At 45.4% G+C, this 19,504-nt stretch overlaps 2 protein-coding genes across 9 annotated transcripts in view; one reads left to right on the top strand and one right to left on the bottom strand.

Moving 5' to 3' along the window:
• Nucleotides 1–16,909, bottom strand: part of LOC142775592 (uncharacterized) — a 217,753-nt gene extending 200,844 nt beyond the window's left edge. For 6 of the 8 annotated variants that reach the window (XR_012886804.1, XM_075877065.1, XM_075877064.1 and 3 more), the window contains exons 1-2: nt 16,718–16,846; nt 10,931–11,165 (exon numbers count right to left, since the gene is read on the bottom strand). Coding sequence is in view for 7 of the 8 variants with exons in the window: in XM_075877065.1 (XP_075733180.1) it covers nt 10,931–11,069 (139 nt within the window). In the remaining variant the exon portion in view is untranslated. Of the gene's footprint in view, nt 1–10,930; nt 11,166–15,876; nt 16,649–16,717 lie in introns of those variants that run through there. The other 2 variants (XM_075877062.1, XM_075877063.1) reach the window with 2 other exon arrangements.
• A 797-nt stretch (nt 16,910–17,706) lies between these two features.
• On the top strand, nt 17,707–19,010 carry LOC119173453 (uncharacterized). The gene is made up of 3 exons (XM_075881208.1): nt 17,707–17,963; nt 18,084–18,224; nt 18,805–19,010. The coding sequence occupies exons 1-3, from the start codon at nt 17,871–17,873 to the stop codon at nt 18,994–18,996; spliced, it is 426 nt and encodes a 141-aa protein (XP_075737323.1). The 5' UTR covers nt 17,707–17,870; the 3' UTR covers nt 18,997–19,010.
• Nucleotides 19,011–19,504: the final 494 nt, after the last annotated feature.

Genomic DNA, 19,504 nt, shown 5'->3' with positions numbered 1-19,504 from the left:
TCTGCTCCCCCAGTTGCTACAATGATCCCAGCTGCTCAAAAAAAAACAAAGTATCGGCTTTTTCAATCAGGCTTCCTTAATTACACAGTTAATTGTCATTTTATTTGAGTTAACTTGTGCTCTGCTTTCATATGTATCCAATATTAACTATTAAGTTGAATCATAACCTTAAATTTTCTGCCAAATTTATTTATTTTTAAACAACTTTCCTGAATATTCAGAAAACTGAGTAAGTGGCTTACCAGAAGTGCTGGGAATAGAAACAGGAGTGTCACGCAGTGCTCGTGCCGCTGAAATATTCTAAAGCGCCTGCTCTATCTGGCACAATAGTGTTTGGCGGACGCATTCACAGAAGCTCAGACTGCAGACTGGCGCTGTTTTCTGACAATGTTCCCAGTGCTTTAGGGCCCCATAATGCAAGGTAACTGGACTGACTGATTGATATGTGGGGTTCAACGTCCCAAAACCAGCATATGATAATAGGAGGCGCCGTAGTGGAGCGCGTTGGAAATGTTGACCAACTGGGGTCCTTTAACGTGCACCCTAATGTGAGCACACGAGCCTACAGCATTTTCGCCTCCAGCGAAAAATGCAGCCGCCGCATCCGCAATTCGAGCCCGCGACCTGTGGGTCAGCAGCCGAGTGAGTACAGTAGCCACTATATCCCCACGGCGGGACCAAGATAACTGGTGATGATGTTTGATGTTTTGTGGCGCAAGGGCCATTTCACGGCCAAAGAGTGCCAGTTCATCTTACTAAAGATATAGACAATGATTGTGATAAGCGGCTGTATAAGGGCCATAAAATTCCTCGCGGTAAGGCGGGTAAAAACATAGAATAAAACCATGACCATGCCATGAAAGGTGTGTGGTGTGAATAGATGACAAAAGTTGGTGATAATAGAAAACGATTGGACATGCATGGCATTAGCACAAGTGCCTCACTCGTTATCCTTGCCTCCAAGGGCCGTGAGACAAGTGCTTTATTTTGTAGCCACCACAGCGAAAACCTCTCTGGAGAGGTCGTGCTACGGAAAGCCCGGGTATACGATATGAAAACTACGAATTTCTTTTAAAAACGCTAACAATAATTTATGACTAAAAAGTGGTTTCCTACCGACGAACATTGCAGGGTGTAAAGGTATATGTTGTTGGTAGGGTAATGGAAAGTGTTGTTTTCTTAGAGTTTCTATCTGTTTGCACTGGATTAACATGTGGAGAACCGTTAATGCTTCACCACATCTGTCACACAATGGTGGATCACCACCGGACAAAAAATATGTGTGTCGTGTATGTGTGTCCAATTCTGAGCCTCGTTAGAATTACTTCTGTATGACGCGATTTTGATACTGGCAGCCAATGGCCAAGGTGTGGCTTAATAATGTATAGTTTGTTTTGTGTGTGTCTATCCCACTTGCTCTGCCAGTAGTCCCCGAGGTTTCGTTTGAGAGACGGCTTAAGATCACGGGCCGGGATTGATACGGGTGTAGTGGCAGTGCTTTCGTGGACGGATGCAGCAAGCTAATCCGCCCTCACGTTGCCTTGGATCTCACTGTGCCCTGGCACCCAGCACACTACATGTTGTTTGAGTGTGTAGAGTGTGCATAAAATGGAGTTAAGTGAGACGAGGACAGGGTTTTTTAGTTCTTTAAGAGTGTGCAGAGCCGTTGTTACCACACTGAGGGAGTCCGTATAAATTACTGCTTTTTGTATTTGTAATTGCTTGATGTGTTTAGCCGCCACAAGTATCGCATAAGCTTCCGCTGTGAAGATACTTGTGCCTGGATGTAGAGGGCCAGCATCCGAAAAGGATGAGCCGACAGCAGCGTAGGACACTGAGGAGTTAGACTTGGAGGCATCTGTAAAGAACTCAGGACAGGTGTATTTGTGTTAAAGTTCCAGGAAGTACCGTATTTACTCGATTCTACCGCGCCCTCAATTGTAACGTGCACCCGACTTCCACGACGAAAAAAAAAATTAAGACATCAATTGCAACGCGCATCCATTTTTCTCGCCGGCCCGCACGATCACACCATTCGAAAAAACTACTCCTTTCGGGAGCGTCTTCCATTTAAATATGAGGTACAGGGGGAAGCTTGTGCCCATCTGACGTGTAACAGAGCATTGCCGTCACTGTAGTTTTACCGTGAACCAACAACAGCACGCGAACTTGCTTCGCCCCCTTCTTCTTGACGGTTGCGCTGCCAGGCATATCGAAGTAAAGAGGCGCCTGATCGGCATTCCCAATTTGCCCAAGCAGGTAGCCGTTGTTGTGCCGCAAGTTTAGGACGAACCTGTGAAAACTGTGAAGCTTTTCATCGTACTCTTCCGCAGAATTTTTCGCATATGCCCGTTCACTTTCGGAGGGAAAAGCCTTTCCTCTTCGTAAAGTTAGTTAGCCAGCACCTGCTCGCTTCAAACTGGCTCCGCATTAGACTTTTTTCTAAGGCTAACTGCATAGCCCGCACTTGAAGCAGTTCTGTCATCACGGGCCGCTGTGCCGCTCGCTGCTCAAGCACATACTCGCCGAGCAGCTCTTCAATTTGCGGAAACCGACCCTGCTGTGGTCCACTGAAGCCTTTGCATGAAGCTTTGCTGTCGCCAATCTTCTGCTTTTGTTTCCGCCAGTCCCGCACGCACGTTTCAAAAACTCCAAACGACCGCAATGCGAATTGATTTCCGTCCGTTTCTGCACACGCGATGACTTCCCTTTTAAAAGCGGCATCGTGGTGCACTCGAGTTTTCGGAGTCGGCCCTTCCATGCCGTCGATGCTAATGCACTACAAGATGACGAACTCCTCAGCACACGCACGAAGTGCCGCACATGGGAAACACATAGGCAGAAATGGCCAACGCTCGTAGGGGGCGACCATTTTGAAAATACCGATGGCAATAGAATGACCGTATTCATTTTTTTTCGTACTCGATTCTAACGTGCATGCGATTTATGAACTCGCTTAACCGGAAAAAAAGTGCACGTTAGATTTGAGTAATTACGGTATGTTCGGATATGGGCAATAGGCGCATGTCTTGTAACTTCTAGAAAAGACACATCGCAGTCTATAGTCTGCCACTGCCACGGTGGCGACTATGCTACAGGAGCCATTAAACTGTGTTCAAGTGACACTCCAGTTTCCTCAGATAGACCCTTCAGGCGAACTGAGAAGGGCTGCCTCATCGAAGGCCTGTTTTGAAACAGAATGGAGCTTGACAAATCATTAATAGTAGAGTATGAGAGGCGCTTCTTGTCTGCTTTCACCTTAAGGAAATATACAAAGGACATGTAAGTTCTCTGTAGATGAAGCGACCACTCATTTGACTCAATGTAAAGGCTTTCTACGGGGCTGGTGCGAAAAGCACCCGTAGAAAGGCGGATGCTCAAATGGTGCACGGGGTCCAGCATCTTCAAAGCACTTTGAGTCGCAGACTGATAAACAACGGCCCCATAATCTAAGCGGGTGCGAATGAGGCTTCTATACAGATTCATAAACATCGCCTGTTACTACCCCATGTAGTACGTAACAACACTTTTAAAACATTCATGGCTTTTAAACATTTTGTTTTTAGATACTTGATGTGCGGTACGAAGCTCACAACTTGTTGTTGTCACAAAACGAGCGCTCAAAATGGGCGCGCCGCCAAATTCTTGCGATAACGCGCGGGAGAGACGCGGCGAAGTCAACGGAAAAAAAAAGAGAAAACAAGCATCCAAGGACTCCCCGGGCACGCGACCCTCCCCTCTCGGAAGCATAGGTTCGCCGACGAACCTCCTCACCCCACAACGGCAACCGAGCAAGCACTCGAATGTTCTAGATGGAAAGGGGCGGGGTGATGTCGGGTTGAGTCATCCGTCGCGGACGGCATTCGAACCGTCTCGCCCTCTCCCCAGCCTTCGCTGCGTATCGCGCCGACGAAATGACGAGAACTTTCTGGAATCTCGCGCGGAAGGTATTTAATGGAGCAGCCGAGGTGAGAGATCAGGAGAAGACGTGAGGTTTCCTGGAAGAGAAACTTCGGGAGGAGAAGACGGAAGTTAGCGCCAGAGCGCGTAGGGATTCCGCCGTGTAGTCGGCGAAGGTATTGTCCGTAGAGACAAAGCAGGAGAAGACGATTTCCACCTGAGGGGTGACGACTCAAGCTACAGGCAAGAGTGTGTGTTTACCGCTATCGAGCGAAGACGCGTGGCAACAGCTACATGTGTGAAGCCGACGTATTTCCGGCGAAGAAGTTTGAAGCTTGGAGAGTGGCCAATTGAAGACGCGAGGTTTCCAGGAAGAGAAACTTCGGCGAGGTTTCCTGGAAGAGATACTTCGGGGGCAGCGGAACGACAACAACACTGGACTTTGAGTGAGTGATTCTCGGAAGAGTATCATCCAGACTTTTGTTCCAAGAACTTTGGACTGAATAGGTTTTTTATCTCTTTAGTCTTTTAAGTATCTTGGTTGTTCAATGCATGCGACTGCATTGTAGTGCGTATTGTTGTCTGTGTTCGTTGTTTCGAGTGTGGCTGATTTTACTGTGTAATACGTTGTTTGATTGGTGACATATTTTACTCAACTATTGTGGAGTGTGCATACTTGCGTATTGTTTTGGATCTGCCATTATTGAGAATATAACTTTGTTTTGTTTATCAACTCTCGGCTCTGACTTGTTCTTTGGGCCACAGCCGGCGTCCGCTGGCGCGCCAAATAGGAACGCTTCTAAATTGTCCACGCTTTCGTGGTGCGGTTCGGGGGGCCGATACTTCGGCCCTTGGAATTAGCCCGGCAATCGCCTCCTGAATTAACGGGACCCGTGACAGTTGTCCAAGGTTAAGCCTAAGCAGTTATGCTCCGCATTGACAGACAGACCTTGACCGTTCAGTTCAATGTCAGGTTCTGAGTGCATGCCTCTCTTTCGGGAGAACAAGACACATGTGCTTTCTTGTGGGTTCAGTCAGAATCCGTTATCCTCTGCCCATTTGGAGACCTTGTTTAAACCTAACTGAACCTGCCGCTCACACATTGCCAGATTGCAAGATCTAAAGCCAAGCTGGACGTCCACATGTGCTTTTTTGTGGGTTCAGTCGGAATCCGTTATCCTCTGCCCATTTGGAGACCTTGTTTAAACCTAACGGAACCTGCCGCTCACACATTGCCAGATTGCAAGATCTAAAGCCAAGCTGGACGTCATCGACATATGTACAATAAAACATATTGCGAGGGATGGACAAGCGCAAGGAATTCATTTTGATGAGAAAAAGTGTGCAGCTAAGTAAACCACCTTGCGGCACGCCTGTTTTCTGGAACAATGTTTGGGAAAGAACGCTGCCCACTAGGACACGGAATTTCCGGTTTGACAGGTAACTTTCGATTATGTGAAACATTCTGCCGCGCACGCCAAGGTGGGAGAGGTCTCTTAGAATTCCGAAACGCCATGTTGTATCATAAGCTTTTTCGATATCGAGGAATACAGAGAGAAAATATTGTTTATGGACGAAGGCGTCTCTGATCTGTGCCTCAATACGAACAAGGTGGTCCGTGGTGGATCTACTCTCTCGAAACCCGCATTAAATGGGTCAAGCAAATTGTTTGTTTCAAGGAAATGTACAAGTCGGCAGTTTATCGTTTTCTCAAAGACTTTGCACAAGCAGCTTGTAAGTGCAATAGGCCTATAACTCGAAGATAAAGAAGGGTCCTTGCCCTCTTTCAAAATGGGAATAATAATAGCCTCTTTCCAGGAGGTAGGGATAGTGCTAGAAAACCAAATAGCATTGTACAAACAAAGTAAGGTTTTTCGTGTTTCGATCGGTAGGTTTTTTAACATTTCATAAACGACACGGTCAGAACCTGGGGCAGAAGTACTGCAGGAGTTTAGAGACATTCGCAGCTCAGCTAGACTGAAAGCTTGATTATATGCCTCGTATCTAGTGCATTTGTGTTCAAGTTTCTGCTTTTCTATTCTTGTTCTGTATTTTTGGAAAGTGTCAGTATAGTGAGACGAGCTGGATACCCGTTCAAAATGTGCCCCGAGGAAGTTTGCCTGATCTTCCAAGGTATCACCTTGAGTGTTTACGAGTGGAAAAGTGTGTACTTGTTTCCCTGCTATCCTACCGACCATGTTCCAGACTTTAGCCTCCTGCGTGTATGAATTCATCCCTGACAAAAACTTCTGTCAGCTTTCTCTTCTGGCCTGCCCATGCGTTCTCCTGCCTTGAGACTATTTTTTGAACGTGTCAAGATTTTCGGCTGTCGGCGAGTTCCGAAGCAACCTCCACGCTCTGCTTTGCTGTTTGCGCGCGTTTTGGCATTCAGAGTTCTACCATGCCACACGCCGTTTTCCAGGGTGTCCATTTGTTTGTGGGATGCAGTTTGTTGCAGCATCAATCAAAAATGCTGTGAAGTAGTTGACAGCAACATCAATGTTCAAAGCACATATGTCACTCCAACCTAGACGAGCGATGGTATAAAACTGTTCCCAGTCGGCTCTGTTTATGAGCCAGTTGGAAACACGTGGTGGAAACTCAGTTGCTGTAGTTGTGCTCGAAACTACGGGGAAGTGGTCACTTCCGTACCAATTACTGACGACTTTCCACTGGAGTAGAGGCACAAGAGATGAAGATACTATGCTTTGGTCTATGGCAGAGTAGGTGTTTTTAGCGAGATTATAATAGGTTGGTTCTTTTCGATTTAGGAGACACGCGCTCAACGAGAGAAGGAACTGTTCAATCAGTCGACCTCGTGCGTCGCACCGAGAGTCACCCCATAGCCTGCTATGCGCATTAAAGTCTAGAAGGAGAACACAAGACTCCAGAAGTTCATAAATCAAACAGTGTAAATCACGTTTTGCAGCTGATAGCTAGGAGGAATGTAGATAGTGCAGATTGTGATCAGTTTATCAAAAAGAACTGCTCGAACAGCCACTGCCTCAAGGGATGTTTGGAGTTGTAAGTGTGTGCATGCAATTCCTTGATTCACTATGATGGCAACACTTCCAGATGATGTCATGGCATCATCACGGTCTTTTCGAAAAACAACGTATTTACGAAGAAAATTTGTGTGTTTTGAATTAAGGTGTGTTTCTTGTACACACAGCACTTTTGGTGAGTGTTCGTGTAAGAGTTCTTGGATGTCGTCAAGGTTTCTGAGCAGACCCCTGACGTTCCATTGTATAATTTGAGTGTTCATGGTGAATGTAAAATAGTGCTGTGTGTACGAAAAGCAGGTGGCTGTTTAGACAGGGAGTTTGAGTTCACTTAACAGGGCCGTCACCAGGCCCTGTTATCTGCTTTTTTGTGTTCTTGGCGCGCTCCAAGGAGCCACGCCGCTCTTTCGGCACCAAGGGTACCGACGTATCCATTGCCTCCTCGGAGGCACTGGATGCCCGCACGTGCGGGCTGCTAGTTCGAATTCTGGGCCTCGTCTGGTGAGGTGAGGCCTTGAGACCCGAGGACTCTGGAGTCTCCGGTATCTGTTTGGGAGTAGGCGGTGTAGCCTGGGCTACAACCGCCTTGGGGGCAGGTGCCACAACCACCGGCTCGGTATGTGCGGGCCGAAGGAGTGGCGAGAGCTGGTGCGGCGGTGCCCCCTGACGCGCCGCATCAGTGTATGTAGGTCTATAAAATGGAGCGACTCTTCGCCGTGCTTCCTTAAATGTAATGTTCTCCTTCACCTTCAAGGTAATTATTTCTTTTTCTTTCTTCCAGTATGTGCAGGAGCGTGAATATGTGGCATGATTTCCTTCGCAGTTTACACAGTGTGGCGGTTGTTTGCAGTTCTCGGACACGTGGCCTAGTACTCCACATTGTGCACAAGTCTGGCGACCACGACAGGTTTTAGAGCCATGGCCATACTTCTGGCATTGGAAGCAACAACGAGGGTTTGGTATGTACGGCCTGATAGATGTCTTCGTGTACCCTGTTTGAATAGATTCTGGTAGTTTACTGGATGCAAATGTGAGTATTAAATGTTTCGTCGGTGTTTTCTTATTATCTCTTCTGATGATAATTCTCTGTACATTAGTGACATTTTGGCTCTTCCACCCCTCCAAAAGCTCAGTTTTGGTCCGGTCAAGTAAGTCTGCATGAGATACCACTCCGCGAGTGATGTTCATAAATCTGTGTGGTGTTACGGTGATCGGTACGTCACCAAACGTTGAGAGGCTGTCTAGCTTTACAAATTGTGCTTTGTCCTGAATTTCGAGGAGAAGGTCTCCACTAGCCATTTTGGTTAGTTTATCCAGCCCCGAGAGTTTCAGTAAGACACCTGGCAACTACGAAAGGAGATATGATCCTGGCTTGCTTTCCGGTTTTTTTCACAGTGAATGACGTGGAAGTGGGGAAATGTTTCTATTGGCAGGTTGCAGAAATTTACGTCATCGGTGCGTACCCGCTTTAGGCCGGTACGATCAGACAGTAGGGGGAATGCTCCATGCATGCCGGTCTAATTTTTGTTCAGCAACCTTGGCGACCACCCACCACGGAGCCCAACGAGGGGATGCTGCAAGTTTGCAGGTGCTGAAAGCTTGCAGACGTCAGCCGTACAACACTGCCATAACCCAATGCGCCTAGACCAAGGTAGGCTATTTGCACAGGGTTAACCCTTGCCGCCAGGAAAATTGAAAGTAAACAGAAGAGATAAGTAGACAGGACAGACTAAATGTGAGAGATAAAGACGAAGATGTAGGGGAGAGAGATAGAAAAAGGCGACTGCCGATTTCCCCTGGGTGGGTCAGCCAAGGGGTGCCGTCTACGTGAAGACGGGGCCAAAGGGGTGTGTTGCCTCTGCCGGGGGGCCTTAAGGGTCCAATCACCCGGCATCGGCTCAACCCCCAGTATTCCTTTTTCCCCGGACACGGCAAAGCCACGCACGACTAGGCGTGAGAGGAAGTCGAAACTCCCCCATTAGCTCGGGTCCGTGGTGTCGCTACGCACCAAACGCCTACTTGCGCAGGCGCCCCTGCGGGGGGACCAAGATAACTGGACTGAAGCATAACTATTTACAGGACTAGTGTAAAGATACTGCCCACTTGTCATAAGAGATTACAAAAGCCTACAGCAAGACAACAAATTTTGAGGAAGACTGTATATGGCTTGTGCAAAAAATTGAAACAAAGCACGCTGATGGAGGCTGGGTAGCATCACAGTGTTCGCCTTCTAACTGGAATAAACAGTAGTGTGGGGATGTGCTTCTTCGAGTTCTTCAGGCAAACTGTCCATCTGAAGCCCAGTTTATCATCTTACCAAGTCTTCAGATTTGACATACGCAGTGCAATTCAAACATGCACTACACAGCCGGCAGTTCAACCATGCAGCCAAGTTTTGCATGCACCTCATAATACGGCTTACGGGTGCTTGAAAACTGCATTTAAAATATGTCTACTTATTTAAATGTTTACCACTTATAGACAGCCAGTTACTACGCTGTGGCCTCCTCCTGCATGTAACAATATGTAATTATGTAACAAACTTCATAGGCACGCTGTTGATCAATGACAAATATTTTCAAGTAGTTTTTGAATGCTGCATTGCTATTCTACAATTAAAAATGATGTTTATATTGTAGGGTTAATCCCGTTAAAACCACATACGTAGAGCACTGGGAGCAAATATGCAGATTTTCCCCACGCACACAACTCACGAGAAAGTGCTAATGACTTGCGCATAGCTCTTAAAGTCCAACTCCCGAGCAAAGTGATTCTGCTACACTACTAAGCCCTCACGTTTTGAGTCTATACGACGCGATTTTGGAGAAATGTAGCGATTCTTTCGATAAAGCTGTCATTTTAAGGACAGTTCGTAAACTGTGCAGGAAAAAATTCGTGCTTACAAAGAGTGCCTGTTGGATTCAAAGAATATTTGAACAAGATACTATTTGATCTGATAGTAAAAAAATAGTCTGAAGATTTTCACACACCCCTTATAAAGATCAAAGCTTGTGAACATTCATAAGGATCCAGTTTGAAAGTTTTCTCAGCACACTTTAACTATACAGTACACTTTCATTAAACATAACCAGAAGGAGCCAGGAAAACATGTTAAATTTAACAGGGGTTTACTAATTTAGTGAGAGATAAACAAAGGTGCAGAATACAAGTACGAAACCAATTTCATTCGTTGCATTTAGGCAGGAGTTCGATTTACGAGATTTCTGTTTACCGAGAGCCTGTTATATATATATATATGATATGATTATAAGAGAGTGTAAGGGTAGCGGAGGGCTTCAGAAATTTCGACCACCAGGGGTTCTCTAACGTACCCTTAAATCTAACCACATGGGCCCCAAGCATTTTAGCCTCCATCAAAATGTGGCTTCCACGTCCAAGATGCAATGTCGTGGCCTTGGTTAGCTGACTTTAAGAATACTTGTCTTGTCCTTTTCAGGAGCGAAACAGCTTTTGCTCCTGGAAATGTTCGTCCCTTGGCGACCGTCCGCCCCTTTCCCTCCACCCCAATCGTGCATGCCCCAACTCTCCCCCTTTCCTCACGTGAGAGCGAGAAGCTGGGAGGACGTGGGGTGGAGGAAGTAACAAAGTGCTGCCTCCGCTTCGTTTCTTCTCTCCCGTTTATCTGTCCGCCACAGTTGTGCACTCGTATATAATGCTGTGCGCGCTCGCTCGTAGCACTCTCCTAGCAGCTCTGGGTGTTCACTTTGTGGCACACACACGGTAATACACACAAATGGGAGGAGGGGTAACATAAGCAATACACAACATATACACAATTTTACACACAAATGAAACATACACGGAAACATACAAATGGAAACAAAAGTGAACACCAGCGCTTCTTCGCATCCCCGCATGGTTCCCTTTAGTGGGAGGTGGCGTAAATTTTTTCAGTATGTTGTAGACCCCGTAAAATTCTACAAAATCAACTAAGAATATGTGTGCTCATCCTAACAGTGCAGGGTTCCGCTTTGCATCGGCTGTGATCCCCGTCAATCGCTGCTTACCGGTGTGGCTTCCCGGATCGGAGCCGTTCTGCTGGATGGACAGCCGGCCCGAAAGCTCCGAGAGGCCCTCATCGCTGCGGAAGCGCGACGAGTTCAGAGTTGACGAGAGGCGGCAGCAAGCTTTTTCATTGCAGAGCATCCCGCCGGCCAGCCACTTCGGGAGACGCACAGGGTTCCTCGTGGTCTCCAAGCCAACACTGTCACTTCTCACCGCCCACCATCACAAGCCGGCTACCTGCGTTTGGCAGCAATAACTGGCTAAGAAAACACTACATTTACTTGTGTGAAACCTACATATGCGACCTGCCACAGTGGTCCATTTGTTACGGTGCCAGATCACTGACATGAAAGCACTGGAATAAAATCCCAGCAGTGGGAAGCTGCATTTCAAAGGCGGCAAAACACTAGATGGCCATAGATCTAGGCTTCAACTTTGGTGCATGTTAACCAACCACAATTGACCATTACATTATATATTTATAAAACAAAAAGTAATTATATATAAATATATAATTTTATTATATCTATAATTATAGTATATTATAAATACATATTGAGATTTGCCCCTGAAGGTCCAACAATTTGACCTCGTTGGTGTGGATCTCCATGGAAGCAAGAAAGCAGATTTCATTTAGCAATCAGCACTATTAGTAAACTGAGAAACATGCTGTAATACACATTTCACTTTCAGCATTAACTGACACATCAGAAAAATATGTCAGAGCTGGCTTTATTCTTATCAATGCCACATTCTTAATAAAAATTATGGGGATAGTTTTGTCATTTACAATTCAACGTCTTTCCTTGAGTCCGCTTGGTATTGCAAAAGCTACTTCTAAGATTTCGACCTGCAACGAGTTTTTCTACATTTACCACACTTTGAGCAAGTTAAAAACATCTTGTTGAATAATGGAACATGAAACCACAGTTTCAAAATAATGATGTATCATGTATCTTCTCGGTTATAATGTACAAAGTTTCTCCTGCATAACTGCCTTGGTTATGTAGAAGCGGCTGAAGTTACAAGCTCATAATCTGCTCTTTTAGTACAGGACTGCATGAACCGTCCCTGCTGATAGAAAATCATTAGCGAGACTCTTGCATCCCTTATTCATTTCTTTTAATTTTTTTTTCCACGTCCTAAGCTTACAGTTGAAAATGCATATTATGAGACATTTAAAGGCAACATAAAAACAACAATGCTAAAAACCTGTGACGAAACATTACCCATAACTACTTTTTGATCAGACAATTTCTTTGAGAAGCCTCGTTACAGTCATCTTAGAAATGTAGAATTACACTACAAACAACCCAAACAATACTACACTCCAACCAAACACTGAAACTTCAAATAGAACGAAATGCAACAAAAGAACAAAAAGGACACTGTACTAGAGAACATCTATGGCTATAACAGTCAATGATAGTAAGCTCTAAGCGCACTGGTAAGGCTGCTCCTGTGCTTTTGTATTTTACACAGGCTCAGTCCAAAGGTCACCTCTAGGTGCTATTTGACACAATTAACAACACCTGTTCCACCAGCGAATTGACACGAATGGCAGGTCATTGATGCACACCCGGCTTTCTCTAAAAAAATGTTAGGTCTGAACATTACACGAGAAGTGCTATACATATTAAAAAGAGGGGGAAAAGGAGGAAGCTACTTCTCTGAAGTGAAGCTCACAACCTCAAGTTTCATTAGGAATGTTCACAAAAACATTCCCATTGTTGCCATAAACACACTGTAGAAGTATCATACTCAAAATGTGCAGCTGCTTGGAAACAAATGTTCACAAGGCAATGTAGAAAAACACTCAAGCAAAATAACAAGGCACTTTTCATGTTTGAAGAAATGTAACTTGCTTCATTTCTTCAAGGGACACTAAAGGCAAGTACTACGTCGCCATTGGTTGTTGAAATGGCGGACCAGAAACCTTGTAGTGTTACTTTTGTGCCAAGGAAGTGCTTATTTTGAAATAAAATGACGTTTCAGTGGTCCACATCAGGTTAGAGCACTTCAAATTATCCGCCAAAGCAGAACGTCTCACATCACTGTTACCGTGCGCAACGTTGCCCGGCTTCAGTGCGCGGCCGCCAACACCAATAGCGGCTAAGAGGGAAAGTAGTGGGAGGCACAGCAGCAACAACGGCAATTCAACGATTTCTCGCCATTCACTCTGAGAAGGCAGACGTTATTGGTCCACCGGGGCCCCCTAAGTGGCACGACCTGTCCAGTTTAACCAGGCGAAAATTGAACTTTCGACACAGCAACTTCCGGCAGTTCATTTTTCCATGAATCAAACAGAAATGAACAAGTAGCATTTTATTACGTCTCTTGATGCACGGAAGCTTCTTTATTTAAGTGCAGCTAGTTCAATTACTAGACATTAATGGTATGCGGTACCTCTGACTACACCGGGATCATTTTGTGAGTATCCTATCGTAGCGCATGTGTTTTCGTGCATTTACCTTAATTTCTCGGTAAGTAGGGCTCTGCTATTGGTAATATTGTCATTTTAGACGTTGCCAACATTGAGCTTTTACTATGATGTAAATTGTTATTTGACATTAGTGCCTCTGTAAACTAAGCATGTAGTACCAACCAGGCCAGCAAATGTTTTTAGTATGCAACATGTTGAGCAGCAACATTATGTACAGTTTTCAAAACATGGAATTCAAAAACTACTTAATAAGAGTTTTGTTTTCTTTTTGAACTGTAAATCAGAGAAAATAATGCGTAAGTTCGAGCATGCTGCCTACCTGCAAAAACCCACTCTGCTGCCACAAGAGAGAAATCGAAGCGAGACAAACAGAGCAGGGGGGTCAAATGTTTTTTTGCCAAAGTCGCCAGCAAGCTTCCAAAAAGTTGTTAATTTTAGCCAAAGGTCGCTAAACAATGATGATGATAACTGTTTGCTTGGTCGTTAGTTTTCGACTTGAAGCATATTAAGGGTTTATTTTTCACTTAAACAATATTTTTAATCAATTTATGTTGTGGCGAATGAAGTTGGACTGCTCTGCTACTTCCTGGCTACGCCACTGTGAACTGGTGCGCAGCTGTAGTCCACCTGTTTGCGGTGAGCCGTCAGCCGTTCAACTGAGCCGGCTTCAGCCGCTTTGCCCATCTGCAATTTGAACAGACTGAGCGCTCAGAACGGCCATACGCACACTAGAGATTGCAGCGCCGCAAGCAGATTGATCCTGTATGCTTCGGTCTCATTTATTGAAGCTCATTCTGAATCATCTGTTCTCAGTTTCTTAATTTTCTGTGTCTGCTTTAGAACGCAACTTCAAATTTTAATGTCCCCAAAAATGTCGTAAAGACTCCAAAGGGATAGAATTGTCACTAGCAGGACTAAGAAGACGCTTTTAGCAACTTTCTCGCTAAGTTAACACCAATGAAGCAGAGCTTGTTGTGTAGACAAATAGATGAGAATTTTGATGTGTGCAACGAGCACAATTCCCAGTGTAGCCGTCCTATTCTTTTCAACAAACTTTGTAGAGCATAGCGACGTGATACGTCACAGGCAGATGCAAGCCTTCAACAATGAACGGCAACAGCAGGCCTCCAGCAGGTAAACTCAATTACGCGCAGAGGATTGGGTGCATTTTGAATGTATTGCAAGACAAGAGAGAAGGTATGTGGCCTGATTTGAAACAGCCCACATTATGCTAGACAGAGAAATGAGTGGAAGCATGTGAAAGGGTTTTAGATTGCCTACACACAATACAAATGTTTCAGGAGCTCCCGCAAGACATAACAGCCACAGATGGTGCCAACAGCTGTGGCTTTTTAACGTAGTTTTGAGGACTGAATGGAAACAGCCATTACAGGCCTTTTTCGTTTGTTTGTTTCCTTTCCAAGTAAGAATTATACGCCGTCTTATGTGGAAACAAAAATAAATCAACTTTGAGAACTTCGTCACAAACGGAGCATCAAAAATGACTGCAGAATAAATGCATTAGAGATGCACTGGTGTTAGTGTTTCCAGCTTCGATGATCGAGCAGCAATCAACAATAAGGTTAACAGTGTTGCAGTTATGGCTCAATCTTAGTTTACTGACACAGACTGCTTTGTACAGCGATTTATGGGTGCAATACAGTATTAAAATTCCACAATCAGTACAGAATTATGTAGGCTACAAGGGAACAACTATAAAATCCATTGATGAAACCAATGTAAGTCACAAGAGTTAGCATGCCGTTGTCGCCTTTGTTCGACATCTTTCAACCTTAACGCCAGTTGTGCAGCTAGCTTTTAAAAAGGCGCATCGCAACAGCGTTGATCTTAATACATCACCGAGTAAGACGCTTAAGGTTGGAGCTAACAAGTTCACACAACCCAGAAGTTTGTGAACCACACTCTATCTTTTGCACTGACGAAAAAAAGCAACATGGATGTCTCTTTTTGTCAATACAGTATGCACATTGAGAGAATGAAAAGAAAATCTCTAGTGTCTCACGTTTCACTCCCCCCCCCCCCCCCCCCCGTCTTTTTTCTTCTTCCTCTTCATTATTACTTGAAACTCACAGGCGTAATATATATATTTTTAAATCTTGTTGCCACTTAGACCGCATTTAAAACCTTTCTCGCTCACTAGCTGCACGCACCTATTTGCACTGTAGCCACAAATACTGGTCTGTATTACGAAGTGTTCTTGAATATTTTTACGAGTTCGTTTTGGGCGAGTGTCATCAGTATCTTCTCAAGATGCAGCATATCAAGCCCACAGGAAGTTTGCAAACATTTTGGCAAAACATCACCGAATAAACGTTTGCACAGTAACACAGCAGGGAACAAAATAAAAGAAAAAAAAACCGTCGCGATCGGAGCAATGGAAATCCGGTACTTCGACGATTGCGACGGAAGAGCATACTAAATCGAGTCCCCGCAGCCGCTATCGTCCTTGGGTGTTCTGACAAAGAAAAAAGAGATCATGCGTACCAGTTTTCGACGCCAAGGCAGCGATGAGCACCCAAACGGAAAGTCCGCGAAGAAATCGTTTTCTGTTCCTCTTTTGTTCGATATGTCTTTTTTTTTCTCTCACCGCTGAGTCGAGATCGCGATACTCGATCAAAACAAATTTTGCGAAACACCACGCCCCAGGATAAAAATTAAAAAGGAAGGAAGCAGCAACGACGTTGTAAAGTTTCTAAGCTCAATTGAGTACAAGAGATAGTTGGGCGCACTATAGGCGCCAGAAATCAGATTTTTACAACGGCGCACCTGTAAGATTGCTCAAAAGCGGAAGGTGATCGCATTAGTTTAAAATTTTGCTACGGAATGGATCCAATCGAGGCAGGTGACGTACGGTGTACGCTAATTGAAGTTGACTATCAAGAGGCAATCGGCGGCAGCGTAGACGTTCAGAATAAACATCAGTTCAGCTATTTGGCACTACGTGTTCACGCTTAAAGACTGGGCGTTTTAACACGGACCCAAGTGAGAACACCTAGACCCAGCAAACGCCGTGGTGTCTCGCGACGTTTGTGGTGCCTTGACATGAGTCCGTGTTCACACGGTTTTAGCCTAAACGTGCAGTGCGAGAAGTGCGTCGAGTAATTTGAGAGCCTAGAGCTTCGGCGAGAGAAATTGAAACGGTCCCGAGTTGACGTTGAGTCATGCCGCGGACACGACGGAAGGTGCGCAACACGGGCGCGACTATATCGCTCGCGATTACGGGACAGGCATCGTTCATTGCGTGCCGCTCGCGACTTTCTCCGACCGAGCGGGACAAACGCGAACGCGCGAAATCGCGAAAAAATGCGTAAAAACTAGGCCTCACCTGTCACACGAACACCGATCTCACGCCTTCTGTGGCCAGTGGGGCTCTACAAGAGATTAGTCACGTAATTGTAATTCTTCAATAAAGTTTATTCCCTCATCTCACGCCTTCGCTCCAACCCGTTTCCCGTCGTGCGTTGCGCTCTGGCGGCTTTTCCAGCCACCACCTGCTACGACACGTGACACAACAAAAACCCGAAGCGCGACTTTTTGAAGCTCTTTTCTTGGATCGTCTCGCGCGCCGCTCCGGACCTGGGACCTTGCCTAGGACGCTGAGCGGTTTTCTTTGGGATGTGCGCTGTGGTTGTTACGGTGACTTCGTAGTTGACATTAGCGCGAATTTCCAGGACCAACTTGTGATGCGGTCAGCTTGTAGCTCCCGAAACTAGTGCGGTCAGAGAACGTGTGCGGTCTCGTCAATCTGGGTCGATCAAGCTCGGCCGGGGTTCTGAACGCGGACTTGAAGCGATGAGTCAGGAGCACAAAAAAAAAGGCATTAAAGCGTCACTTTCTAGTATAAAATAAGCCTACAGAAATGCAGTTTTAGGAACAAAAACTAATACGAGATCGAAGTACCTCGCGTAAATGTACTCGAAGAACGTTCAACTTCCCAACTCCACAGAAACACGCGCGAACATGCATGCGCGAAAACATGTATATCTCGCTGCGCCCACGCACAAATTACGTAAACCTCAAACGGGGACAACGTAAATGGTGAAAGACATCATGACTACAGCCAACAATCGGCGTTTTTTTTTATTATTATTATTGTCATTGTTTCTCTTCCCCCTAGCGAGATGTGCAATGCTACTCTATGCAGTGTCAGAAAGTGATGTCAGTGCTGCCCTCTCGGGGGTTGTGTACTAAGCGTGAGCGCTTTCCTTTCCTCTCGACAGATGGCAGCACCATCTTGTAAGGCTTGCAACACGCAAACACGTGTGTAAGTTCCTGTAGTGGCAGCGCGACTCTTCAAAACAGTTCTATTTCTCACGCCGCTTGTTTCGTAGACGCGACTAGCGGCGCTCACGCGTGCAGCGTTTCTTGAGGACCGCCCGCATCCAGTGCAACAACACTGCTATAGTGCCTAGAATAGCCTGATTCGGGGCAATCACCCAACGTTGTTCCGCAAAGTGATCTGCTGGATATCTCAGAATATGGAGAGAACTCCTCCCAAGCGCGTTTACAGTACCTCTGATCCGTCAAACAAGAAAGCGAAGAGGACAAACTACGTCGAGCACCAAGAGAAGGTCAGTAACAGCGCTGTTATTTTTCTACAAGCCCAGCAGATGCATACCTATCACTTTCAGCACTTCAAACAGCATTATGATTTGATAATACCTAATTCGGTTATTTCTTACGTTATTCAGGACACTGTGCCAACCAAGAAGACCGACGCAAGCATGACTGAACCAGCCAAAATATTGAGGGAAATGTTGAACGCGTACGAAGAGCAAACACAGCGTGATGGGGCATGCCTCACCCAATTTCAAGAGACGCTGAAAAGCTGTGTAAGAGCCATTTTGCCTGTTTCACTCAATCTCGATACAACACACAGGTGACATAGGTCTAGCGTTTGAATACTACTTTCGCAGTTTATCCATGTTACATGCGTCCATGTCAGATCTAGACTCCTATTTTCGAAAGGGGCCACGGCGTCTCTCATTAGCATATCGTGGTTTTGGGACGTAAAACCCCAGATATTATTATGCTATCACTAGCGAAAGTATCACTTCGGTCGCGAACTCGCTTGTTGGTAACGGCGTCCCAATATCGATGGGGACGAAACGCAAAGAACGTGCAAAAACATGCCAATAGAGGCGTGCCGCATGAACATATCGTGGTTATAGCGCGTAGAACTCGGCAATTCACTCGCGTCCCACGGAGCGTTAACAGTAACAGCTATGAACAAGGATTTCTATGCGTATGTTTTTCAAAGCGTACGTTGCATCATGCCACATTTACGAAACCTTGTGAAAATAGAAGGGTGAGGGGGGGGGGGGGGGCATCTTTTTTGGCTAACGCATGTGTGTGCATGTAACAAGGTTTAATTACTTGACCATTTGTTCTTACGACGTGTCTCCTCACTAGGTTGATCAAGAAGCCGTAACCTTCTTGCGGACTGGGATAAATTACGTGGAAAAAAAGAGGAATGCGGCGTCAAAGATAGCGTCAGAAATCAACGGAGCTCTTCAACGCATCGCAGAGATCGACGAGCATCGAGAGATAGACCATCGAAAAGACGATGACAGCAGTCTGCCAGACACTCAGTTGCATGAATAAATAGTTTAATGGAAGCTGGTCTCTTTATTGTGCGCTCTAGATGACAGTGTCGTCATGCGCAATTAGAATTTTCTACACGAGAATAAATCACTTTTCTTATTAAACTGTGACTCAAAACGCACCTATGAACCCGTAAAATTCCATCGCGCTATCTTGGTCAAAATCCTTGAGGCTAAAAGGTATTTACATTAACGCTGCCTAATCTAGTTTTCGCGTTAATTAATGCTAGGCGTGGGCCACATGGTACGTTATTATGTGGCAATGACTTATAGTGACTTGTCTACTTAGATAATGAAGTTCCTAGAAATTTTCATTAACTCGATGAGGTGTCAAACATTTAATTCTAGGACGGCATTTTATGTCATGAATATGCTCCAAATCTAGAAAATAAAATTTAAGACGGGTAGCACCCCCTATATATCTGGCATAAACACCAGACGCAACAAATTTAATTTTTGTTTAGAGCAGCGTCTCCTGCGCGGCGTAGAGTTACTGTATATGCTACCTT

This window comes from Rhipicephalus microplus, chromosome X, assembly GCF_043290135.1.
Source record: "Rhipicephalus microplus isolate Deutch F79 chromosome X, USDA_Rmic, whole genome shotgun sequence".
In the NCBI taxonomy this organism is placed as follows: domain Eukaryota; kingdom Metazoa; phylum Arthropoda; class Arachnida; order Ixodida; family Ixodidae; genus Rhipicephalus; species Rhipicephalus microplus.
The sequence above is the reverse complement of the archived record's forward strand: the minus strand, read 5'-3'. Positions and strand labels throughout refer to the sequence as shown.